We start from the raw sequence: 21,909 nt of genomic DNA on the forward strand, positions 1-21,909 counted from the left end.
CCGCATTGAGAGGAGTCAGATGAGGTGGCTCGGGCATCTGATTAGGATGCCTCCTGGACGCCTCCCTGGTGAGGTATTTCGGGCATGTCCCACTGGGAGGAGGCCCCGGGGAAGACCCAGGACACGCTGGAGGGACTATGTCTCTCGGCTGGCCTGGGAACGCATCGGGATTCCCCCAGAGGAGCTGGATGAAGTGGCCGGGGAGAGGGAAGTCTGGGTTTCCCTGCTGAGACTGCTGCCCCCGTGACCCGACCTCGGATAAGCGGGAGAAAATGGATGGATGGATGGATAATTCTGGAATTACATGAGGTCTAACACAGTGAAATTTTCAATTTCGATAGGTAAAATTTCAAAATTTGACCCCTTTGGGGCACCCCTAAATAATTTCTGATTAGGTTCAAATTTTTTTCTCTGAGAACAACTTACCTATAGAAAACATTTTGGAGGGTGAGATTTATACCTTTCAACATTTTTAGCTTTTTGGGACACCCTAGTGTACGAGCATGAGCACTGCAGAGGCTGTATTTACTGAATAACAGTGCGGCTGAAGTCGGGAGACGGGAGTAACTGGCAGTGACTGTGAGAGATGGCTGGTGGAGTCTTCACTCCATGCCAGGGGGGTCTGAGAGTAAGAGGGGGGTGTATGGCAAGGGGTGGTCTCTAAAAGGGAACAACAGGAGGGGGAAAACTGAACCAAAGAAACAGAAAGACAAAAGAAGGACAGAAGTGTCACTCACGCTGTAGCAGGCAGAGACACACAGACACCTGTCCGTCAGTCAGAGTGACACGTGTGTAGATCCCAGAGAGGTGCTGTCATGATGGTGTTTCCTTAATTAACTGATTTATGGGTCCTGAGCTGAAAGAGTGAAGAGTTTCTCCCCAACTCTTACAGGTTGTCAGACTGTGGTGTCACAGATACAGGCTGTGCTTCTCTGGCTTCAGCGCTGAGGTCAAACCACTCACACCTGAGAGAGCTGGATCTGAGCTACAATAACACAGGAGACTCAGGAGTGATACAGCTCTCTGCTGTACTGGAGGATCCTGAATGTCAGCTGGAGATACTCAGGTTAGTTGTCAGACTATTTCCTTGGAAGAATATTTGCATAACAATGTATAATCAGCATGAAATAATTCTATATATTCATTGTAATTATCTGTCAAATTAGATAACTTGTCTCATTTAAAAGCAATGTTGCTATTTAACAATAAATATATTTTAATGCCCTCTCCTGGAGCCGACACCTTATCGTGGTGGAGGGGTTTGCGTGTTCCAATGATCCCAGGAGCTAAGTTGCCTGGGGCTTTATGCCCCTGGTAGGGTCACCCAAGGCAAACAGGTCCTGGGTGAGGAACCAGACGAAGTGCGGCTCAAAAGACCCCTCATGAAGAAAAACATAATGGATTCACGTTTTCCCTTGCCCGGACGCGGGTCACCGGGGCCCCCCCCTGGAGCCAGGCCTGGGGGTGGGGCTCGATGGCGAGCGCCTGGTGGCCAGGCCTACACCCATGGGGCCTGGTCGGGCACAGCCCGAACAAGGCACGTGGGTCGCCCTTCCAATGGGCTCACCACCTGTAGGAGGGGCCATAGGGGTCGGGTGCAATGTGAGTTGGGTAGTGGCCGAAGGCGGGGACCTTGGCGATCCGATCCTCGGCTACAGAAGCTAGCTCTAGGGACATGGAATGTCACCTCTCTGGTGGGGAAGGAGCCTGAGCTGGTGCGCGAGGCTGTGAAGTTCCGACTAGATGTAGTCGGGCTCACCTCGACGCACGGCCTGGGCTCTGGAACCAGTCTCCTCGAAGGGGGCTGAACCCTCTTCCACTCTGGAGTTGCTCACGGGGAGAGGCGCCGAGCTGGGGTGGGCATACTTATTGCCCCCTGGCTGGGCGCCTGTACATTGGGGTTTACCGCGGTGGACGAGAGGGTAGCCTCCCTTCGCCTTCGGGTGGGGGGACGGGTCCTGACTGTTGTTTGTGCTTATGCGCCAAATGGCAGTTCAGAATACCCACCCTTTTTGGAGTCCTTGGAAGGGGTGTTGGAGAGCGCTCCTCCTGGGGACTCTCTCGTTCTGCTGGGGGACTTCAATGCTCACGTGGGCAATGACAGTGAGACCTGGAGGGGCGTGATTGGGAGGAACGGCCCCCCCGATCTGAACCCGAGTGGTGTTTTATTATTGGACTTCTGTGCCCGTCACGGATTGTCCATAATGAACACCATGTTCAAGCATAAGGGTGTCCATATGTGCACTTGGCACCAGGACACCCTAGGCCGCAGTTCGATGATCGACTTTGTGGTCGTGTCATCGGACTTGCGGCCGCATGTATTGGACACTCGGGTGAGGAGAGGGGCGGAGCTGTCAACCGATCACCACCTGGTGGTGGGTTGGCTCCGCTGGTGGGGGAGGAAGCCGGTCAGACCTGGCAGACCCAAGCGTATAGTGCGGGTCTGCTGGGAACGTCTGGCGGAATCCCCTGTCAGGGGGAGTTTCAACTCCTACCTCCGGCAGAACTTCGCCCATGTCCCGGGGGAGGCGGGGGACATTGAGTCCGAATGGGTCATGTTCCGCGCCTCCATTGTCGAGGCGGCTGACCGGAGCTGTGGCCGTAAGGTGGTCGGTGCTTGTCGCGGCGGCAATCCCCAAACCCGCTGGTGGACACCGGCGGTGAGGGATGCCGTCAAGCTGAAGAAGGAGTCCTATCGGGCCTTTTTGGCCTGTGGGACTCTGGAAGCAGCTGATGAGTACCGGCGGGCCAAGCGGAACGCGGCTTCGGCGGTTGCTGAGGCAAAAACTCGGGTATGGGAGGAGTTTGGCGAGGCCATGGAGAACGACTTCCGTACGGCTTCGAGGAGATTCTGGTCCACCATCCGGCGTCTCAGGGCGGGAAAGCGGTGCAGCATCAACACTATTTATGGTGGGGATGGTGCACTGCTGACCTCAGCTCGGGATGTTGTGGGTCGGTGGAAGGAATACTTCGAAGACCTCCTCAATCCCACCGACACGCCTTCCAATGAGGAAGCAGAGTCTGGGGACTTGGGGGTGGACTCGCCTATCTCTGGGGCAGAGGTCACTGAGGTGGTTAAAAAGCTCCTCGGTGGCCGGGCCCCGGGGGTGGATGAGATCCACCCGGAGTTCCTCAAGGCTCTGGATGTTGCGGGGCTGTCTTGGTTGACACGCATCTGCGGCATCGCGTGGACATCGGGGGCGGTGCCTCTGGATTGGCAGACCGGGGTGGTGGTCCCCCTCTTCAAGAAAGGGGACCGGAGGGTGTGTTCCAACTATAGGGGGATCACACTCCTCAGCCTCCCTGGTAAGGTCTATTCGGGGGTGCTGGAGAGGAGGGTCCGTCGGATAGTCGAACCTCGGATTCAGGAGGAGCAGTGTGGTTTTCGTCCTGGCCGTGGAACAGTGGACCAGCTCTATACTCTCCGCAGAATCCTTGAGGGTGCGTGGGAGTTTGCCCAACCAGTCTACATGTGCTTTGTGGACTTGGAGAAGGCATTCGACCGCGTCCCTCGGGGAGTCCTGTGGGAAGTTCTCCGGGAGTATGGGGTGCCGGGCTGCCTTATAAGGGCTGTTCAGTCCCCGTACAACCGGTGTCAGAGCTTGGTCCGCATTGCCGGCAGTAAGTCGGACTCGTTCCCGGTGAGGGTTGGACTCCGCCAGGGCTGCCCTTTATCACCGATTCTGTTCATAACTTTTATGGACAGAATTTCTAGGCGCAGCCGGGGCGTTGAGAGGGTCCGGTTTGGTGACCTCAGGATTGGGTCTCTGCTTTTTGCAGATGATGTGGTTCTGTTGGCTTCATCAGACCGCGACCTTCGGCTCTCACTGGAGCAGTTCGCAGCCGAGTGTGAAGCGGCTGGAATGAAAATCAGCACCTCCAAATCCGAGACCATGGTCCTCAGCCGGAAAAGGGTGGAGTGCTCTCTCCGGGTCAGGGAGGAGGTCCTTCCCCAAGTGGAGGAGTTTAAGTATCTCGGGGTCTTGTTCACGAGTGAGGGAAGGATGGAGCGGGAGATCGACAGGCGGATCGGTGCGGCGTCAGCAGTGATGCGGGCGCTGCATCGGTCTGTCGTGGTGAAGAAGGAGCTGAGCCAAAAGGCAAAGCTCTCGATTTACCAGTTGATCTACGTTCCTACCCTCACCTATGGTCACGAGCTTTGGGTAGTGAACGAAAGAACGAGATCGCGAGTGCAAGCGGCCGAAATGAGTTTTCTCCGCAGAGTGGCTGGGCTCTCCCTTAGAGATAGGGTGAGGAGCTCAGTCATTCGGGAGAGACTCAGAGTAGAGTCGCTGCTCCTCCGCATTGAGAGGAGCCAGATGAGGTGGCTCGGGCATCTGCTTAGGATGCCTCCTGGACGCCTCCCTGGTGAGGTGTTCCGGGCATGTCCCACTGGGAGGAGGCTCCGGGGAAGACCCAGGACACGCTGGAGGGACTATGTCTCTCGGCTGGCCTGGGAACGCCTCGGGATTCCCCCAGAGGAGCTGGAGGAAGTGGCTGGGGAGAGGGAAGTCTGGGTTTCCCTGCTGAGGCTACTGCCCCCGCGACCCGACCTCGGATAAGCGGAAGTTAATGGATGGATGGATGGATATTTTAATGCAGATACTTTCTTCACTGAACTGAGCTGTTTGTCCAGAGCTGAGAGAGTGAAGAGTTTCTCTCCTTATCTTTACAGGTTGACAGGCTGTAGAGTCACAGATACAGGCTGTGCTTCTCTGGTTTCAGCTCTGAGGTCAAACCCCTCACACCTGAGAGAGCTGGACCTGAGCTACAATAACACAGGAGACTCAGGAGTGGTACAGCTCTCTGCTGTACTGGAGGATCCTGAATGTCAGCTGCAGATACTCAGGTTAGGAGTCAGACTGTTTCCTTGCAAGCAACATCCATCTATGTTCTGAAACTGCTTGTCCTACTCAGGGTTACAGAGCCTATGGGGGCAAAGCAGGGAACAATGATACATGGGGCACCAACCAATCACAGGGCACACTCACACCTATGGGTAATTTGGCAACCGCAATTAGTCTCAGCATGTTTTTGGACTGGGGGGAAGAACTCCACGACAACACCAGGAATCCATGGAAAGTCCACACACACAGAGCCCTGGCAAAGACTTGAAACCAGGTTCCAGAGGTGTGAGGTGACAGTTGGTAGTATACATTAAAATAATGAATTAATTAATACATTTGTATTACAAATGCTGTGCTGCGGTTGAGCTATAAGCCAGGCAGCAGTGGGTGTATGAGCATCAGCACTGCAGAGGTTGTATTTACTGAATTACAGTGCGGCTGAAGTCAGGAGACGGGAGTAACTGGCAGTGACTGTGAGAGATGGCTGGTGGAGTCTTCACTCCATGCCAGGGGGGTCTGAGAGTAAGAGGGGGGTGTATGGCAGTGGGTGGTCTCTAAAAGGGAACAACAGGAGGGGGGAAACTGAACCAATAAACAGAAAGACAAAAGAAGGACAGAAGCGTCACTCAGGCTGTAGCAGGCAGAGACACACAGACACCTGTCTGTCAGTCAGTCAAAGTGACACGTGTGTGTAGATCCCAGAGAGGTGCTGTCATGATGGTGTTTGCTAAATGAACTGATTTATGGGTCCAGAGCTGAGAGAGTGAAGAGTTTCTCTCCTTCTCGTTACAGGTTGTCATTTTGTAGATTAACAGATACAGGCTGTGCTTCTCTGACTTCAGCTCAGAGGTCAAACCCCTCACACCTGAGAGAGCTGGATCTGAGTGACAATAACACAGGAGACTCAGGAGTGATACAGCTCTCTGCTGTACTGGAGGATCCTGAATGTCAGCTGCAGATACTCAGGTTAGTAGTCAGACTGTTTCCTTTCAAGCAACATCCACCTATGTTCTGAAACTGCTTGTCCTACTCAGGGTTACAGAGCCTATGGGGGCAAAGCAGGAAACAATGATACATGGGGCACCAACCAATCACAGGGCACATTCACACCTATGGGTAATTTGGCAACCCCAATTAGTCTCAGCATGTTTTTGGACTGGGGGGGGAGAATTCCACGACAACACCAGGAATACATGCAAAGTCCACACACACAGAACCCTGGCGAAGACTTGAAACCAGGTTCCATAGCTGTGAGGTGACAGTGCTAACCACTGCACCTCCATGTCGCCACTGCAGACATTCCTAATTTACATTAATGATATTGACACCAATACATTACAGTAAACTGGTTAAATTTGCAGATGACACCAAGGTGGGTGGTGTAGCAGATACTGATCTAGCAGCAGAGAGGCTACAACGGGATCTGGATTTAATTAGCGACTGTGCTGATACTTGGCAGATGAAATTTAACACGGATAAATGTAAGGTAATCCATGCAGGGAGCAGAAATATAAAGTACAGATATTTTATGAGTTCCACTGAAATAAAGGTAGCTGATTACGAGAAAGATCTCGGTGTGTATGTTGATGCTTCCATGTCCAACTCTCGCCAGTGTGGGGAAGCAATAAAAAAGGCCAATAGAATGTTGGGTTATATCTCTAGGTGTGTGGAGTTTAAGTCAAGGGAGGTGATGTTACATTTATACACTGCTCAAAAAAATTAAAGGAACACTTTGAAAACACATCAGATCTCAATGGGGAAAAAAAATCCTGCTGGATATCTATACTGATATGGACTGGATACTGTGTTAGGAATGAAAGGATGCCACATTGTGTGATGGAAATGAAAATTATCAACCTACAGAGGCTGAATTCAAAGACACCCCTGAAAATCAAAGTGAAAAAATGATGCGGCAGGCTAGTCCATTTTGCCGAAATTTCATTGCAGCAACTCAAAGTCATACTCAGTAGTTTGTTTGGCCCCCACATGCTTGTATGCATGTCTGCTCCTAATGAGACGACAGATGGTGTCCTGGGGGATCTCCTCCCAGATCTGGACCAGGGCATCACTGAGCTCCTGGACAGTCTGAGGTAAAACCTGGTGGTGTCAGATGGACTGAAACATAATGTCCCAGAGGTGTCCTATTGGATTTAGGTCAGGTGAGCATAGGGGCCAGTCAATGGTATCAATTCCTTCATCCTCCAGGATCTGCCTGCATACTCTCGCACCATGAGGCCGGGAATTGTTGTGCACCCGGAGGAGCCCAGGACTCACTGCACCAGCATAGGGTCTGACAGTGGGTCCACGGATTTCATCCTGATACCTAATGGCAATCAAGGTGCCGCTGTCTAGCCTTCAAAGGTCTGTGTGTCCCTCCATGGATATGCCTCCCCAGACCATCACTGACCCACCACCAAACCGGTCATGCTGAACAATGTTATAGGCAGCATAATGTTCTCCATGGCTTCTCCAGACCCTTTCACATCTGTCACATGTGCTCAGGGTGAACCTGCTCTCATCTGTGAAAAGCACAGGGTGCCAGTGGTGGACCTGCCAATTCTGGTATTCTATGGCAAATGTCAATCGAGCTCCACGGTGCCGGGCAGTGAACACAGGGCTCACTAGAGGGCATCGGGCCCTCAGGGTACCCTCATGAAGTCTGTTTCTGACTGTTTGGTCAGAGACATTCACACCAGTGGCCTTCTGGAGGTGATTTTGAAGAGCTCTGGCATTGCTCATCCTGTTACTTCTTGCACAATACCGGCAGATACAGGTCCTGCTGATGGTTTAAAGACCTTCTACAGCCCTGTCCAGCTCTCCTAGAGTAACTGCCTGTTTCCTGGAATCTCCTCCATGCCCTTGAGACTGTGCTGGGAGACACAGCAAAACTTCTGGCAATGACACATATTGATGCGCCACCCTGGAGGAGTTGGACTACCTGTGTGACCTCTGTAGGGTCCAGGTATCACCTCATGCTACCAGTACTGACACTGACTGTAGCCAAATGCAAAACTAGTGAAAAAACAGTCAGAAGAGATTAGGACGGAAAAATGTCAGTGGCCCCCACCTGTTAAACCATTCCTGTTTTGGGGGTCGTCTCATTGTTGCCCCTCTAGTGCACCTGTTGTTAATTTCATTAACACCAAAGCAGCTGAAACTGATTAACACCCCCCTCTGCTACTTAACTGGCCAGATGAATATCCAAGATGTTTAGTTTGCTTGATGCTATACTTTGATTAATAAGCGTTCCTTTAATTTTTTTGAGCAGTGTATAATTCCTTGGTAAGACCCCACCTAGAATATTTGTGTGCAGGTTTGGACACCTTTAGAAGGATATTGCTGCCTTAGAAAAGGGCTACGAGAATGATTCCTGGTCTTATGAGGAGAGGTTAGCTGAGCTGAATCTGTTTAGCCTTGAGCAAAGGAGACTAAGGGGGGATATTATCCAGGTCTATAAGATTCTAACGGGTCTGGATGCTGTTCGGCCAAATGGCCATTTCAATATTAGTTTAAATACTAGAACTTGTGGCCATAAGTGGAAATTAGCGGGAGAACAATTTAAAACAAATTTGAGGAAGCACTTCTTTACACAGCATGTAGTTAGAGTATGGAATAGTCTTCCTGCTAGTGTAGCTTCCGCTTCCGCTACACTAGCAGGAAGCCTGGGTTCCTTTAAATCTGAGCTAGATAAAATTTTAACAACTCTGAGCTATTAGTTAAGGTCTCCCCAAACGAGCTTCATGGGCCGAATGGCCCCCTCTCGTTTGTAAATTTCTTATGTTCTTATGAATTAATTAATACATTTGTATTATAAATGCTGTACTGAGGTTTAGCAGTGGGTGTACGACCATCAGCACTGCAGAGGCTGTATTTACTGAATAACAGTCAGGAGACGGGAGTAACTGGGAGGGACTGTGAGAGACGGCTGGCGGAGTCCTCACTCCATGCCAGGGGGGTCTGAGAGTAAGAGGGGGGTGTATGGCAGTGGGTGGTCTCTAAAAGGGAACAACAGGAGGGGGGAAACTGAACCAAACAAACAGAAAGACAAAAGAAGGATAGATGGGTCGCTCAAGCTGTAGCAGGCAGAGACACACAGACACCTGTCTGTCAGTCAGAGTGACACGTGTGTGTAGATCCCAGAGAGGTGCTGTCATGACGGTGTTTCCTTAATGAACTGATTTATGGGTCCAAAGCTGAGAGAGTGAAGAGTTTCTCTCCTTCTCTTTACAGGTTGTCAGGCTGTGGTGTCACAGATACAGGCTGTGCTTCTCTGGCTTCAGCGCTGAGGTCAAACCCCTCACACCTGAGAGAGCTGGATCTGAGCTACAATAACACAGGAGACTCAGGAGTGATACAGCTCTCTGCTGTACTGGAGGATCCTGAATTTCAGCTGGGGATACTCAGGTTAGGAGCCACAATTTAAGAAAGTGAATAAGAAATAATTATTCACAGCTGTTATTATTATACATTAAAATAATACATTAATTAATTGTAGCTCAAATTGGGAATTTGTTAAAATATAGTTACATTTTATTATGAATGCTGTCATGGAGTTTAGCTATAAACCAGGCAGCAGAGGGTGTATGAGCATCAGCACTGCAGAGGCTGTATTTACTGAATAACAGTGCAGCTGAAGTCAGGAGACGGGAGTAACTGGGAGGGACTGTGAGAGACGGCTGGCAGAGTCCTCACTCCATGTCAGGGGGGTCTGTGAGTATGAGGGGGGTGTATGGCAGAGGGTGGTCTCTAAAAGGGAACAACAGGAGGGGGGAAACTGATCCAAACAGAAAGACAAACGGACAGAAGCGTCATTCAGGCTGTAGCAGGCAGAGACACACAGACACCTGTCCGTCAATCAGAGTGACACGTGTGTGTAGATCCCAGAGAGGTGCTGTCATGACGGTGTTTCCTTAATGAACTGATTTATGGGTCCAGAGCTGAGAGTGAAGAGTTTCTCTCCTTCTCTTTACAGGCTGTCAGGCTGTAGAGTCACAGATACAGGCTGTGCTTCTCTGGCTTCAGCTCTGAGGTCAAACCCCTCACACCTGAGAGAGCTGGATCTAAGTGACAATAACACAGGAGACTCAGGAGTGATACAGCTCTCTGCTGTACTGGAGGATCCTGAATGTCAGCTGCAGAAACTGAGGTTAGGAGCCACAATTTAACAAAGTGAATAAGAAATAATTATTCACAGCTCTTATTCTTATACATTAAAATATAATACAATTCATTAATGAATTGTAGCTGAAATTGGGAATTTGTTAAAATATAATTACATTTTATTATGAATGCTGTCATGGAGTTTAGCTATAAACCAGGCAGCAGAGGGTGTACGAGCATCAGCACTGCAGAGGCTGTATTTACTGAATAACAGTGCAGCTGAAGTCGGGAGACGGGAGTAACTGGGAGGGACTGTGAGAGACGGCTGGCGGAGTCCTCACTCCATGCCAGGGGGGTCTGAGAGTAAGAGGGGGGTGTATGGCAGCGGGTGGTCTGTAAAAGGGAACAACAGGAGGGGGGAAACAAAACCAAACAAACAGAAAGACAAAAGAAGGACAGATGGGTCGCTCAAGCTGTAGCAGGCAGAGACACACAGACACCTGTCCGTCAGTCAGTCAGAGTGACACGTGTGTGTAGATCCCAGAGAGGTGCTGTCATGATGGAGTTTCCTTAATGAACTAATTTATGGATGAGAGCTGAGAGAGTGAAGAGCTTCTCTCCTTCTCTTTACAGGTTGTCATTTTGTAGATTCACAGATGCAGGCTGTGCTTCTCTGACTTCAGCTCTGAGGTCAAACCCCTCACACATTAGAAAGCTGGATCTGAGTGACAATAACACAAGAGACTCGGGAGTGATACATCTCTCTGCTGTACTGAAGGATCCTAAATGTCAGTTGCAGGAACTCAGGTTAGTAGTCAGACTGTTTCCTTGCAAGCAGCATCCATCTATGTTCTGAAACTGCTTGTCCTACTCAGGGTTACAGAGCCTATGGGGGCAAAGCAGGGAACAATGATACATGGGGCACCAACCAATCACAGGGCACACTCACACCTATGGGTAATTTGGCAACCCAAATTATTCTCCGCATGTTTTTGGCCTGGGAGGAAGGACTCCACGACAACACTGGGAATCCATGCAAAGTCCACACACACAGAACCCTGGCGAAGACTTGAAACCAGGTTCCAGAGGTGTGAGGTGACAGTGCTAACCACTGCACCTCCATGTCGCCACTGCAGACAATATGTATAACAAACTGAATAAGACATTATTATTCACATCTGTTGGTAGTATACGTTAACATAATGAATTATTTAATACATTGTATTATAAATGCTGTACTGAGGTTTAGTTATAAACCAGGCAGCAGAGGGTGTACGAGCATCAGCACTGCAGAGGCTGTATTTACTGAATAACAGTGCAGCTGAAGTCGGGAGACGAGAGTAGCTGACAGGGACTGTGAGATACGGCTGGCAGAGTCCTCACTCCATGCCAGGAGGGTCTGAGAGAAATAGGGGGGTGTATGGCAGTGGGTGGTCTCTAAAAGGGAACAACAGGAGGGGGGAAACTAACCAAATAAACAGAAAGACAAAAGAAGGACAGATGGGTCGCTCAAGCTGTAGCAGGCAGAGACACACAGACACCTGTCCTTTAGTCAGAGTGACACGTGTGTGTAGATCCCAGAGAGGTGCTGTCATGATGGTGTTTCCTTAATGAACTGATTTATGGAACGAGAGCTGAGAGTGAAGAGTTTCTGTCCTTCTCGTTACAGGCTGTCAGGCTGTAGAGTCACAGATACAGGCTGTGCTTCCCTGGCTTCAGCTCTGAGGTCAAACCCCTCACACCTGAGAGAGCTGGATCTGAGCTACAATAACACAGGAAACTCAGGAGTGATACAGCTCTCTGCTGTACTACAGGATCCTAAATGTCAGCTGCAGAAACTGAGGTTAGGAACCACAATTTAACAAAGTGAATAAGAAATAATTATTCACAGCTCTTATTCTTATACATTAAAATAATACATTAATGAATTGTAGCTGAAATTGGGAATTTGTTAAAATATAATTACATTTTATTATGAATGCTGTCATGGAGTTTAGCTATAAACCAGGCAGCAGAGGGTGTATGAGCATCAGCACTGCAGAGGCTGTATTTACTGAATAACAGTGCAGCTGAAGTCGTTAGTTGTCAGACTGTTTACAAGCAAATGCTTATAACAATGTCTAAACTGAGATAATTATATACATTTATTCTAACTCTGTGATAAAATGAACAAACTGTTTTATAATTAGTCATAAACTAGCTATTTAAGTAAGGGATAATGTACAGGCAGCCATTAGTTATCGCAGAAATAAGCCCCGACAGTGTGATCAGGACCCGACGGGAAGCGGAGGGTCTTGTATCACACTGAAGGGGCTTATTTCGCGATAACTACCGGCTGCCTGTACATTATCCCGCTTATTACACGGCTACTTGCCACATAAGGAAAATGACATGGACATGAATATGAATTTGAAACATTTTATTGGCATATTTGTTTTAAAATAACATTTTTATCTTTCCGCGAAACGATATAGTACCACGTGACTATGCGTTATTACTTTGGAGCGGTTATTATTTGAAAATAATGAACCTGCAAATGTCTCAACTGACCAATCAGAATCAAGCATTCCAGAGAGCCGTGTAATAATTAAAAATAAATGTTTAGAATATAAATACTTTTCCCTCTCTTGGAGCCGACACCTTATCGTGGTGGAGGGGTTTGCGTGTTCCAATGATCCCAGGAGCTAAGTTGTCTGGGGCCCCTGGTAGGGTCTCCCAAGGCAAACAGATCCTGGGTGTGGAACCAGACGAAGTGCAGCTGATCAGACCCCTTATGATGAGAAATAACATGGATACACGTTTTCCCTCACCTGGATGTGGGTCACCGGGCCCCCCCCCCCCAGAGCCAGGCCTGGGGGTGGGGCTCGATGGCGAGCGCCTGATGGCCAGGCCTGCACCCTTGGGGCCTGGTTGGGCACAGCCCGAAGAAGGCACGTGGGTCCCCCTTCCAATGCGCTCATCGCCTGTAGGAGGGGCCAAAGAGGTCGGGTGCAGTGCGAGTTGGGCAGTGGCCAAAGGCAGGGACCTAGGCGGTCCAATCCTCGGCTGCAGGAGCTAGCAATAGGGACATGGAATGTCACCTCTCTGGCGGGGAAGGAGCCTGAGCTGGTATACGAGGTTGTGAGGTTACAACTAGATATAGTCGGGCTCACCTCGACACACGGCTTGGGCTCTAGAACCAGTCTCCTTGAGTGGGGTTGGACCCTCTTCCACTCTGGAGTTGCTTGCGGGGAGAGGCGCCGAGTAGGGGTGGGCATACTTATTGTCCCTTGCCTGGGCGCTTGTGCGTTGGGTTTTACCGCAGTGGATGAGAGGGTCGCCTCCTTTCGCCTTCGGGTGGGGGGACGGGTCCTGACTGTTGTTTGAGCTTATGCAGCAAACAGCAGTTCAGAATGCCCAACCTTTTTGGAGTCCTTGGAAGGGGTGTTGGAGAGCGCTCCTCCTGGGGACTCTCTTGTTCTGCTGGGGGACTTCAATGCTCACACGTGGTAATGACAGTGAGACCTGGAGGGGCATGATTGGGAGGAATGACCCCCCCGATCTAAACCCGAGTGGTGTTTTGTTTTTGGACTTCTGTGCTTGTCATGGATTGTCCAAAATGAACACCATGTTCAAACATAAGGGTGTCCATATGTGCACTTGGCACCAGGAGACCCTAGGCCGCAGTTCAATGATTGACTTTGTGGTCGTGTCATCGGACTTGCGGCCGCATGTATTGGACACTCGGGTGAGGAGAGAGGTGGAGTTGTCAACCGATCACCACCTGGTGGTGGGCTGGCTCCCTTGATGGGGGAGGAAGCCGGTCAGGCCTGGCAGGCCCAAGCATGTAGTGAGGGTCTTCTGGGAACATCTGGCAGAATCCCCTGTCAGAAGGAGCTTCAACTCCTACCTCTGGCAGAACTTCACCCATGTCCAGGGGAGGCAGGGGACATTGAGTCTGAATGGGCCATGTTCCGCGCTTCCATTGTGGAGGCTGCTGACCATAGCTGTGGCCGTAAGGTGGTCAGTGCCTGTCGCGACAGTAATCCCCGAACCCGCTGGTGGACACAGGCAGTGAGGGATGCCGTCAAGCTGAAGACGGAGTCCTATCAGGCCTTTTTGACCTGTGGGACTCCAGAGGCAGCTGATGAGTACCCGCAGGCCAAGCGGAACACGGCTTTGGCGGTCACTGAGGCAAAAACTTGGGTGTGGGAGGAGTTTGATGAGGCCATGGAGTACGAATTTCAGACGGCTTCGAGGAGATTCTGGTCCATCATCCGGTGGCTCAGGGTGGGAAAGCGGTGCAGCATCACTATTTATGGTGGGGATGGGATGGAAAGTGGAGGAGTTTAAGAATCTCGGGGTCTTGTTCAGGAGTGAGGGATGGATAGAATGAGAGATCAACAGGTGGATCGGTGCGTTGTCAGCAATGATGTGGGCGCTGCATCGGTCTGTCATGGTGAAGAAGGAGCGGAGTCAAAAGGAAACACTCTCGATTTACCAGTCGATCTACGTTCCTACCCTCACCTATGGTCATGAGCTCTGGGTAGTGACCGAAAGAACTAGGTCATGATTACAAGTGGCCAAAATGAGTTTCCTCTGCAGGGTGGCTGGGCTTTCCCTTAGATATAGGGTGAGAAGCTCAGTCATTCGGGAGGAGCCAGATGAGGTGGCTCGGGCATCTGGTCAGAATGCCTCCTGGACGACGTCCTGTTGAGGTGTTTCGGGCATGTCCCACTGGGAGGAGGCCCCGGGGAAGATCCAGGACACACTGCAGTGTCCTGCTGCCCCTGTGCCCCGACCCGGAAAAGCAGTAGGAGATGGATGCATGGATAAATACTTTCCTCTCTGAACTGAGCTGTTTGTCCAGAGCTGAGAGTGAAGAGTTTCTCTCCTCCTCTTTTCAGGTTGTCAGACTGTGGAGTCACAGATACAGGCTGTGCTTCTCTGGCTTCAGCTCTGAGGTCAAACCCCTCACACCTGAGAAAGCTGACTCTGAACGGCAATAAGACAAGAGACTCAGGAGTGAAGCAGCTCTCTGCTGTACTGAAGGATCCTAAATGTCAGCTGCAGATACTCAGGTTAGTAGTCAGACTGTTTCCTTGCAAGCAACATCTACAGTATCTGTGTTCTGAAACTGCCTGTCCTACTCAGGGTTACAGAGCCTATGGGGGCAAGTCAGGGAACAATGGTACATGGGGCACCAACCAATCACAGGGCACACTCACACCTATGGGTAAATTGGCAACCGCAATTAGTCTCAGCATGTTTTTGGACTGGGGGGAAGAACTCCACGACAACACCAGGAATCCATGGAAAGTCCACACACACAGAGCCCTGGCAAAGACTTGAAACCAGGTTCCAGAGGTGTGAGGTGACAGTTGGTAGTATACATTAAAATAATGAATTAATTAATACATTTGTATTACAAATGCTGTGCTGCGGTTGAGCTATAAGCCAGGCAGCAGTGGGTGTACGAGCATCAGCACTGCAGAGGTTGTATTTACTGAATTACAGTGCAGTTGAAGTCAGGAGACAGGAGTAACTGGCAGTGACTGTGAGAGATGGCTGGTGGAGTCTTCACTCCATGCCAGGGGGGTCTGAGAGTAAGAGGGGGGTGTATGGCAGTGGGTGGTCTCTAAAAGGGAACAACAGGAGGGGGGAAACTGAACCAAAGAAACAGAAAGACAAAAGAAGGACAGAAGCGTCGCTCAGGCTGTAGCAGACAGAGACACACAGACACCTGTCCTTCAGTCAGTGTAACACGTGTCTGAAAGGTGACCAGATAATTCATGTCAGGAAGGACACTGAGCTACTTCAGGTTTTAATAACTTCTTTAAAACTAAAAGGCTCCTGTGCTTATCTAAATAGTTCAGCTTTTCTTCTGCTTTAGTTTGTATGGAAGCCTGTTTCCAGCAGTGTGGTAAAAAAATATTATAATTTAAGACGAAATTTTGACTTAGTTCTCTCAAAATAATGAGAAGCTCGCAGTGACTTTCCCGGAAAAGACTGATTTGGAGGACTGATTTAAGTTAGCTTGACAGTTTGATGAATAGTTTTGGTATTCCAAGCACTGTTATATGTCGCTCTGGATAAGAGCGTCTGCTAAATCCTGTAAATGTAAATTGTGGAAGCCCATTTCCACCAGTAAAAGAAAAAAAAATTAAATAGAAAGTCGAAATTACGAGATAAAAAAATCGGAATTATGAGATACAAAGTCATAATTACGAGATAAAAACCCGAAATTACGAGATAAGATGTGAAGGCCTCAGTGTTGCCAACTTTGCGACTTTTTTTAGCGAGTTTTTAGACCTCTCTGGGGACTCGTTTTCAAAAAAGCAACTAGCGACAAATCTAGCGACTTTTTCTAGTGTTATTGGAGACTTTTGGAGACTCTGACGTGGAAGCACGTATCGTTCTGATGCTACGTTCACACTGCGAGCGGCGAGAGCGTCAAAGCGACCGGAAGTCATTAGATCATATTTGCTTAATATCGTGACTTAAAATGATGCTGTAATATAACTAAGTGTAATGCAACTAAGTTGAAATTTCGAGATACTAAGTCGTTATTTTAATACTAAGTTGTTATTTCAACATAAATTATTTACCACGCTGGCGGAAATGGGCTTCGATAGGTTTGTCCTCATTGAGCTGTTTCACCTTAACATCAGTGACACGTGTATGATTGTAGGAGACTGACCAATCAGCACACAGCAAGAACTCAGTGATTTAGTGAAATTCAAAAAGCTCATTTCGAAGGCTTCAAACTAAATCATTTGTACGCACATTTATATGAGAATTTTGGAATTTATAAAGGAACAACATAAATAAAGCTTACCCCGAAAATGAATGGTCCGGAGCAGTCGCGCAAACGTTCAGAAGAGAAAGAGCGGTAAGGAGCATGTAGTATGATGTACTGATCAGGGGTGAGTTTCCCGAAGCCTTCTTAACGCTACGTCGTTCGTTAGTTCTATCTTTTAACACAGAACTTAAGAACGACGTAGCGTTAAGAACGCTTCGGAAAACTCACCCCAGAGCATGTGAGCGAGGAGCGGTTTTTTAATTAAGGCTCGCTCCAATTTCGCTCCGATACCGCTCACGTACACTACGATTCTGAGGCGTGCCCAAATCTACCCAGAATTCATCTGTACAATTATCAAGACTGTTACACAAATTGGCCGAGATAGAATTCGGAAAGTATTTGACAAAGGAAACTACGGAAGCATAATACGGAAGCGTAATGCGTTCACTTGAGAAAAAATAATTCTGCTCTGTTTTTCTGAATTAATGACATAATTATCTCGGAATTTCTGAATTAATGACATAATTATCTCGGAATTTCTGAGATAAAGTTTTCATGTAAAAAAAATACGCTCTTTTTCTGAATTAACGAGATACGGTTTTCATGTAAAAAAAAAAATACGCTCTGTTTTTCTGAATTAACGAGATACGGTTTTCATGTAAAAAAAATACGCTCTGTTTTTCTGACTTAACCTCAAAAACTCTCATTTCGCCTACTTTAGAGCTCACTGCAACAATGTCACTCCTTAGATTAATACAGTTTTATTTTGGTTTGGGTTTGAAACACTGCGAAATATTCGCAGCTTTAAGTAACGTAGATGGCATTGTTATTAGTTTGTCGACTTTGCGCAGGTTTTGCGGTTGTTCAGACGGAAAGCCCATTCTGATCTGCAGAACATTGCAGTGTTTCTACAGGCTCAGTTGGACCAGTATGGCATGCTTCACGGATACAAGATGATGCATCTGAAATACATTCAGGCTGGCCATGTGGTGACTCAAGAGACAGTCAGACCATGTATTTTTTTTTATATATAAACTGTATCTGTGTCTGCACTGTCTGACACGCCTCCATTCGCCATTTTGAGTGTATCGCGGATGTAAACACATTTGGTTAACAAACTTAATGTTTCATATTCAGTGTTTTTTTTTTTCTCTACAAAAAATGTAACGTTTTATGGAACTTTATCAGTAATGTTACTGATTTTCATTACCAAAGCACACCAGCAATTTAGGTGTTTAAGAATGGAAAAAAGAGTCAAGAACACCACAAAAATGTCATTGGACATAGCTTTATTGGTAATATTTAAAATAAAATATAAGCAGCAAGCAGGACACAGGCTCGGTATACAACGAGTTTATACAGATCCTTCCAGGCATCATGTAAAACGTTAGAAACCATACTTGCAAATGTTTCTATACTTAAAACATAGTTAGGCATTGGTTTTACAGGGCACAGCACACAGTGACAACCTTATCCAGCACTGCGGCTTATAATCCATGCACGCGAATATATATGAACTGATACACGTGTCATTACAGTTTTGCTGTTTACTTGTTTTTAATTCAGAAAAACAGAGCAGAATTATTTTTTCTCAAGTGAACGCATAATTCTGCTCTGTTTTTCTGAATTAATGACATAATTATCTCGGAATTTCTGAATTAATGACATAATTATCTCGGAATTTCTGAATTAATGACATAATTATCTCGGAATTTCTGAGATAATGTAAGTCTTTAAAGTCAATTAAAGTATAAAAGCCTATAAAGTAAATATTGGTAATCAAATAAATTCGTTTTGTCATTCAGAGTAGGTCTAATAGGATTTTTCACGTAACGCTGCCAGTGAAAATTTATTTTATAGAGACGCAGCAGCAGCATCAACAGAAAAAAATTGAGGAATTACGTGCCTGTATATTCTTTAGGCTATTAAGCCCACTGATTCCTTTATTTTTAAGCCTATTTTTGTGTGGAATGCCATTGCCAAACCTGTCCATTGTTGCCTATAAGTTGCTTAAAAATAAATATTTTCTGTTCTGACTGGCAATGTTGCCGTTGCTCATATTTCTTTATGATATAAGGCTTTGGTTTAAGGTGACATTTGTTAGGCATGCAGATTATTTGTCCCTCTTTTAAATTGGAGCGAGCGTGGAGCGATTTGACTGGAGCGGGAGGAAATTTTAGTGGAGCGAGGAGCGGTGTTGAGCGGAGCGGCTTAGTGCGAATTAGAGCGGAGGAGCGGGTGGAGCCAACAGCCTAGTGAGCGAGGAGCGGAAATTCTCACCACTCCACTCTGCTCACATGCTCTGGTACTGATACAGTGCGTTGCTGCACCCATCACATTACAAACTACCTCAGGGGTGAGAACCTGAGTGCAGCCATGTGGCAGGTGATACCTCAACACCAAATGGACCAGTGTGAGGTTTTTTCCAGTGGCTGGAGTGCCAATCCTGCCACCAATCAAGTTTTTCCCTGTAAATTGGAGGAGCTCCTTACAGGGCTGGATGTAGATTAACATCATACGCAGGATGAAGCAATTGCAGGTTAAGGGCCTTGCTCAAAAGCCTAATGTAGTACAATTACTTTGGGCATTCATGGGATTTAAACCAGCAACCGTCCAATTGCTGGCCCAGATCCCTAGTCTCAGAGTCACCACTCCACCGTGATCACCCTATGTGTGTAAATCCCAGTTCCTTAATTGATTGATTTACGAATACAGAACTCAGGGACTGAAAAGTTTTTCTCCTTCTCTTTTCAGGCTGTCAGACTGTGGAGTCACAGAAACAGGCTGTGCTTCCCTGGCTTCAGCTCTGAAGTCAAACCCCTCACACCTGAGGGAGCTGGATCTGAGCAACAGTAACAAAAGATGCTTAGAAGTAATGCAGTTCTCTGCTGTACTAAAGGATCCTAAATGTCAGCTGCATATAATCACATGATAATCTTGTAATCAATGTATATGCAAAGAGACATATTGTCATGACCTGCTCTGTCCTGTCCATCCCCCGGTATGACCAGCAGGGGTTGCTGCTGGTCCTCCAGATCCCTCCAAAAATATATTAACCAAAGTAGGGGAGACCAGAGGCCCTGCAAACAGTGAGTGCAGTATGTAAGCTCCGGCAGATATGGCTATGGCAGCATAAGTAGGAGGGAGAGGCAGGTGGGAATGCAGGCATGGGGAGTCCCTGAAATGTCAGCACTCAATCTACAATGGGGTTTGAAGCTAGAGTGACAGCATTTACAGTTCAGTTCATCGCAAGCCAATGGCACCGATCCCCACCCAGCTCTACGCCTCACACTGTATGCTTAGCTAGGGGTGAGTAGCTAGCTGGAGCTAGAACTAGAGTCCCTGCAAGTTTAACTAAACAATTGTGTTTTTAGTCTAGACTTGTATGAGAACGCTCTGCGGCCTGCTATCGTTCTTTCTCCTCTAGTTACTGATAGCTATCCTTCTCCTTGAAGATCAAAGCAGGCAAGGAGAATTGTATCAGCTGGTCTCTGTTAGATCTCTAAGATATTCTGGTGCAAAGCCTCTGTGTTTATCATAAGGAAATCTTTAGCTATCCTGCACAGGTCTTCTAACCCTGAGAGCTGGAATATGTCATCTGGTATTACAGATACATAACTGTGTGTTGGTGCTGGGTGATAATGTGGTAATTTAATCAGTCTCAGTCACCAGATCCCATCAGTTTAACTAAAGTAATTGATCTGAACAACTGCAGAAATCCAGTTGCAGGCTTTGGTAGTTCCTGGGATAATATGCTGACTTCTGTCTTATCTGAATGATCACAAGAAAATTGATTGAATTAAAAATACATTTATTTGCATAAACCTCAAAGCTACAGCAAACAATTTGATATGCACAACATGTGATGTTACTATTAATATCGCACATCGTCCAGCCCTATAATATACTACAGCCATTCAGTAAAAAATACCCTGCCTCACCTTATGTCATTCAGCACCAGTAACAGTTTTTATGCCAGTGGAAAAACAACAGCTTGAAGTACTCTTTTGATATGGTTGTGATCATGCAATTTTGAATAGTTACAGGTATACTGTAAATTAAAGAACTGGCTTTTAAATACAGCAAAATTATTCTTGTGGAAATATAACAGTAGGTTTGCCTTACCAATATTCTACCAGCCACTTTTGATTACAAACCAAATTCATGCTAACATATATATCTAAATGAAGCAAGGCTCTTCATAAAGCACTTTGGGTATCGAAAATCTCTGTCTAAATGTAATGCTCATCCATTCATTCAAAGACAATTCATATGCAGTTTTATACTTGAGCTAGGGATTCAAATCCTGCCTGTCCTGCACATATACCTACCCGGACATGGGTGCTGGTTCTCATCCCGGGATGTTGTTGCTTTACATGGATGTTACAGCTGTGTGTGGCATCCAAACCTGTTTTTAATTCCATTGTAATTAGTTAATACGGCTAACATGCAATAAAGACATATAAAGACTGTGAGTGATGCAGGTATTTTAAAAAGAAAATCCACAGCATTTTTTAAATTGCATGAATTTGCCACATAAACACAGAATATGAAAATACTACACATACACACACACACACAAATTTGTATTCATATCTTTGTGGGGACTGTTCATTCATTTATATGGAGAAAAGGTCGTCATGTTGGGATTAGAGTTAACTCCTACCCAGCCCTAACCATCACCATAAGTAACAAAACAAAATACGAGACTTATGGCTCTTTTAAGGCAAGGTTATTATCGTCAACGAAAACGAACGAAATAACGAAAACTAGAATTGAAAAAACATTTTCGTTAACTAAAATAAATAAAAACGACAATTAAAAGAAAAAACGATAACTAACTATAACTGTATTGTGCGTTGACAAAACTAACTAATGCAGCTGCTCGACTTGTTTTCAACCTTCCCAAGTTCACCCACACCACTCCTTTGCTGCGCTCCCTACACTGGCTTCCTGTGGCTGCCCGCATCAGATTCAAAACACTGATGCTCGCATACAAAGCCAAAAATGATCTGGCTCCATCCTACCTAAAAGACCTCATCACACCCCGCACTGCACCACGATCTCTCCGATCCTCCAGCACTGCTCGACTGGTCCCACCACCCCTCAAGGCACAAGGAAGACACACCTCCCGACTCTTCTCTGTTCTGGCACCAAGTTGGTGGAATGAACTCCCCCTAG

At 47.3% G+C, this 21,909-nt stretch overlaps 1 protein-coding gene across 1 annotated transcript in view; it reads left to right on the plus strand.

The window, feature by feature from the left end:
- The window catches only part of LOC111841617 (uncharacterized), a 103,051-nt gene extending 81,848 nt beyond the window's left edge, over positions 1-21,203 (plus strand). Inside the window, exons 18-26 of the mRNA XM_072711446.1 lie at positions 893-1,066; positions 4,676-4,849; positions 5,640-5,813; positions 9,078-9,251; positions 9,820-9,993; positions 10,581-10,754; positions 11,617-11,790; positions 14,834-15,007; positions 19,483-21,203. Of these exons, the coding sequence (XP_072567547.1) occupies positions 893-1,066; positions 4,676-4,849; positions 5,640-5,813; positions 9,078-9,251; positions 9,820-9,993; positions 10,581-10,754; positions 11,617-11,790; positions 14,834-15,007; positions 19,483-19,660 (1,570 nt within the window). The 3' untranslated portion in view covers positions 19,661-21,203. The remainder of the gene's footprint in view (positions 1-892; positions 1,067-4,675; positions 4,850-5,639; positions 5,814-9,077; positions 9,252-9,819; positions 9,994-10,580; positions 10,755-11,616; positions 11,791-14,833; positions 15,008-19,482) is intronic.
- The last annotated feature ends 706 nt before the right edge of the window (positions 21,204-21,909 follow it).

This window comes from Paramormyrops kingsleyae, chromosome 1 (genome assembly GCF_048594095.1).
Source record: "Paramormyrops kingsleyae isolate MSU_618 chromosome 1, PKINGS_0.4, whole genome shotgun sequence".
NCBI lineage: Eukaryota > Metazoa > Chordata > Actinopteri > Osteoglossiformes > Mormyridae > Paramormyrops > Paramormyrops kingsleyae.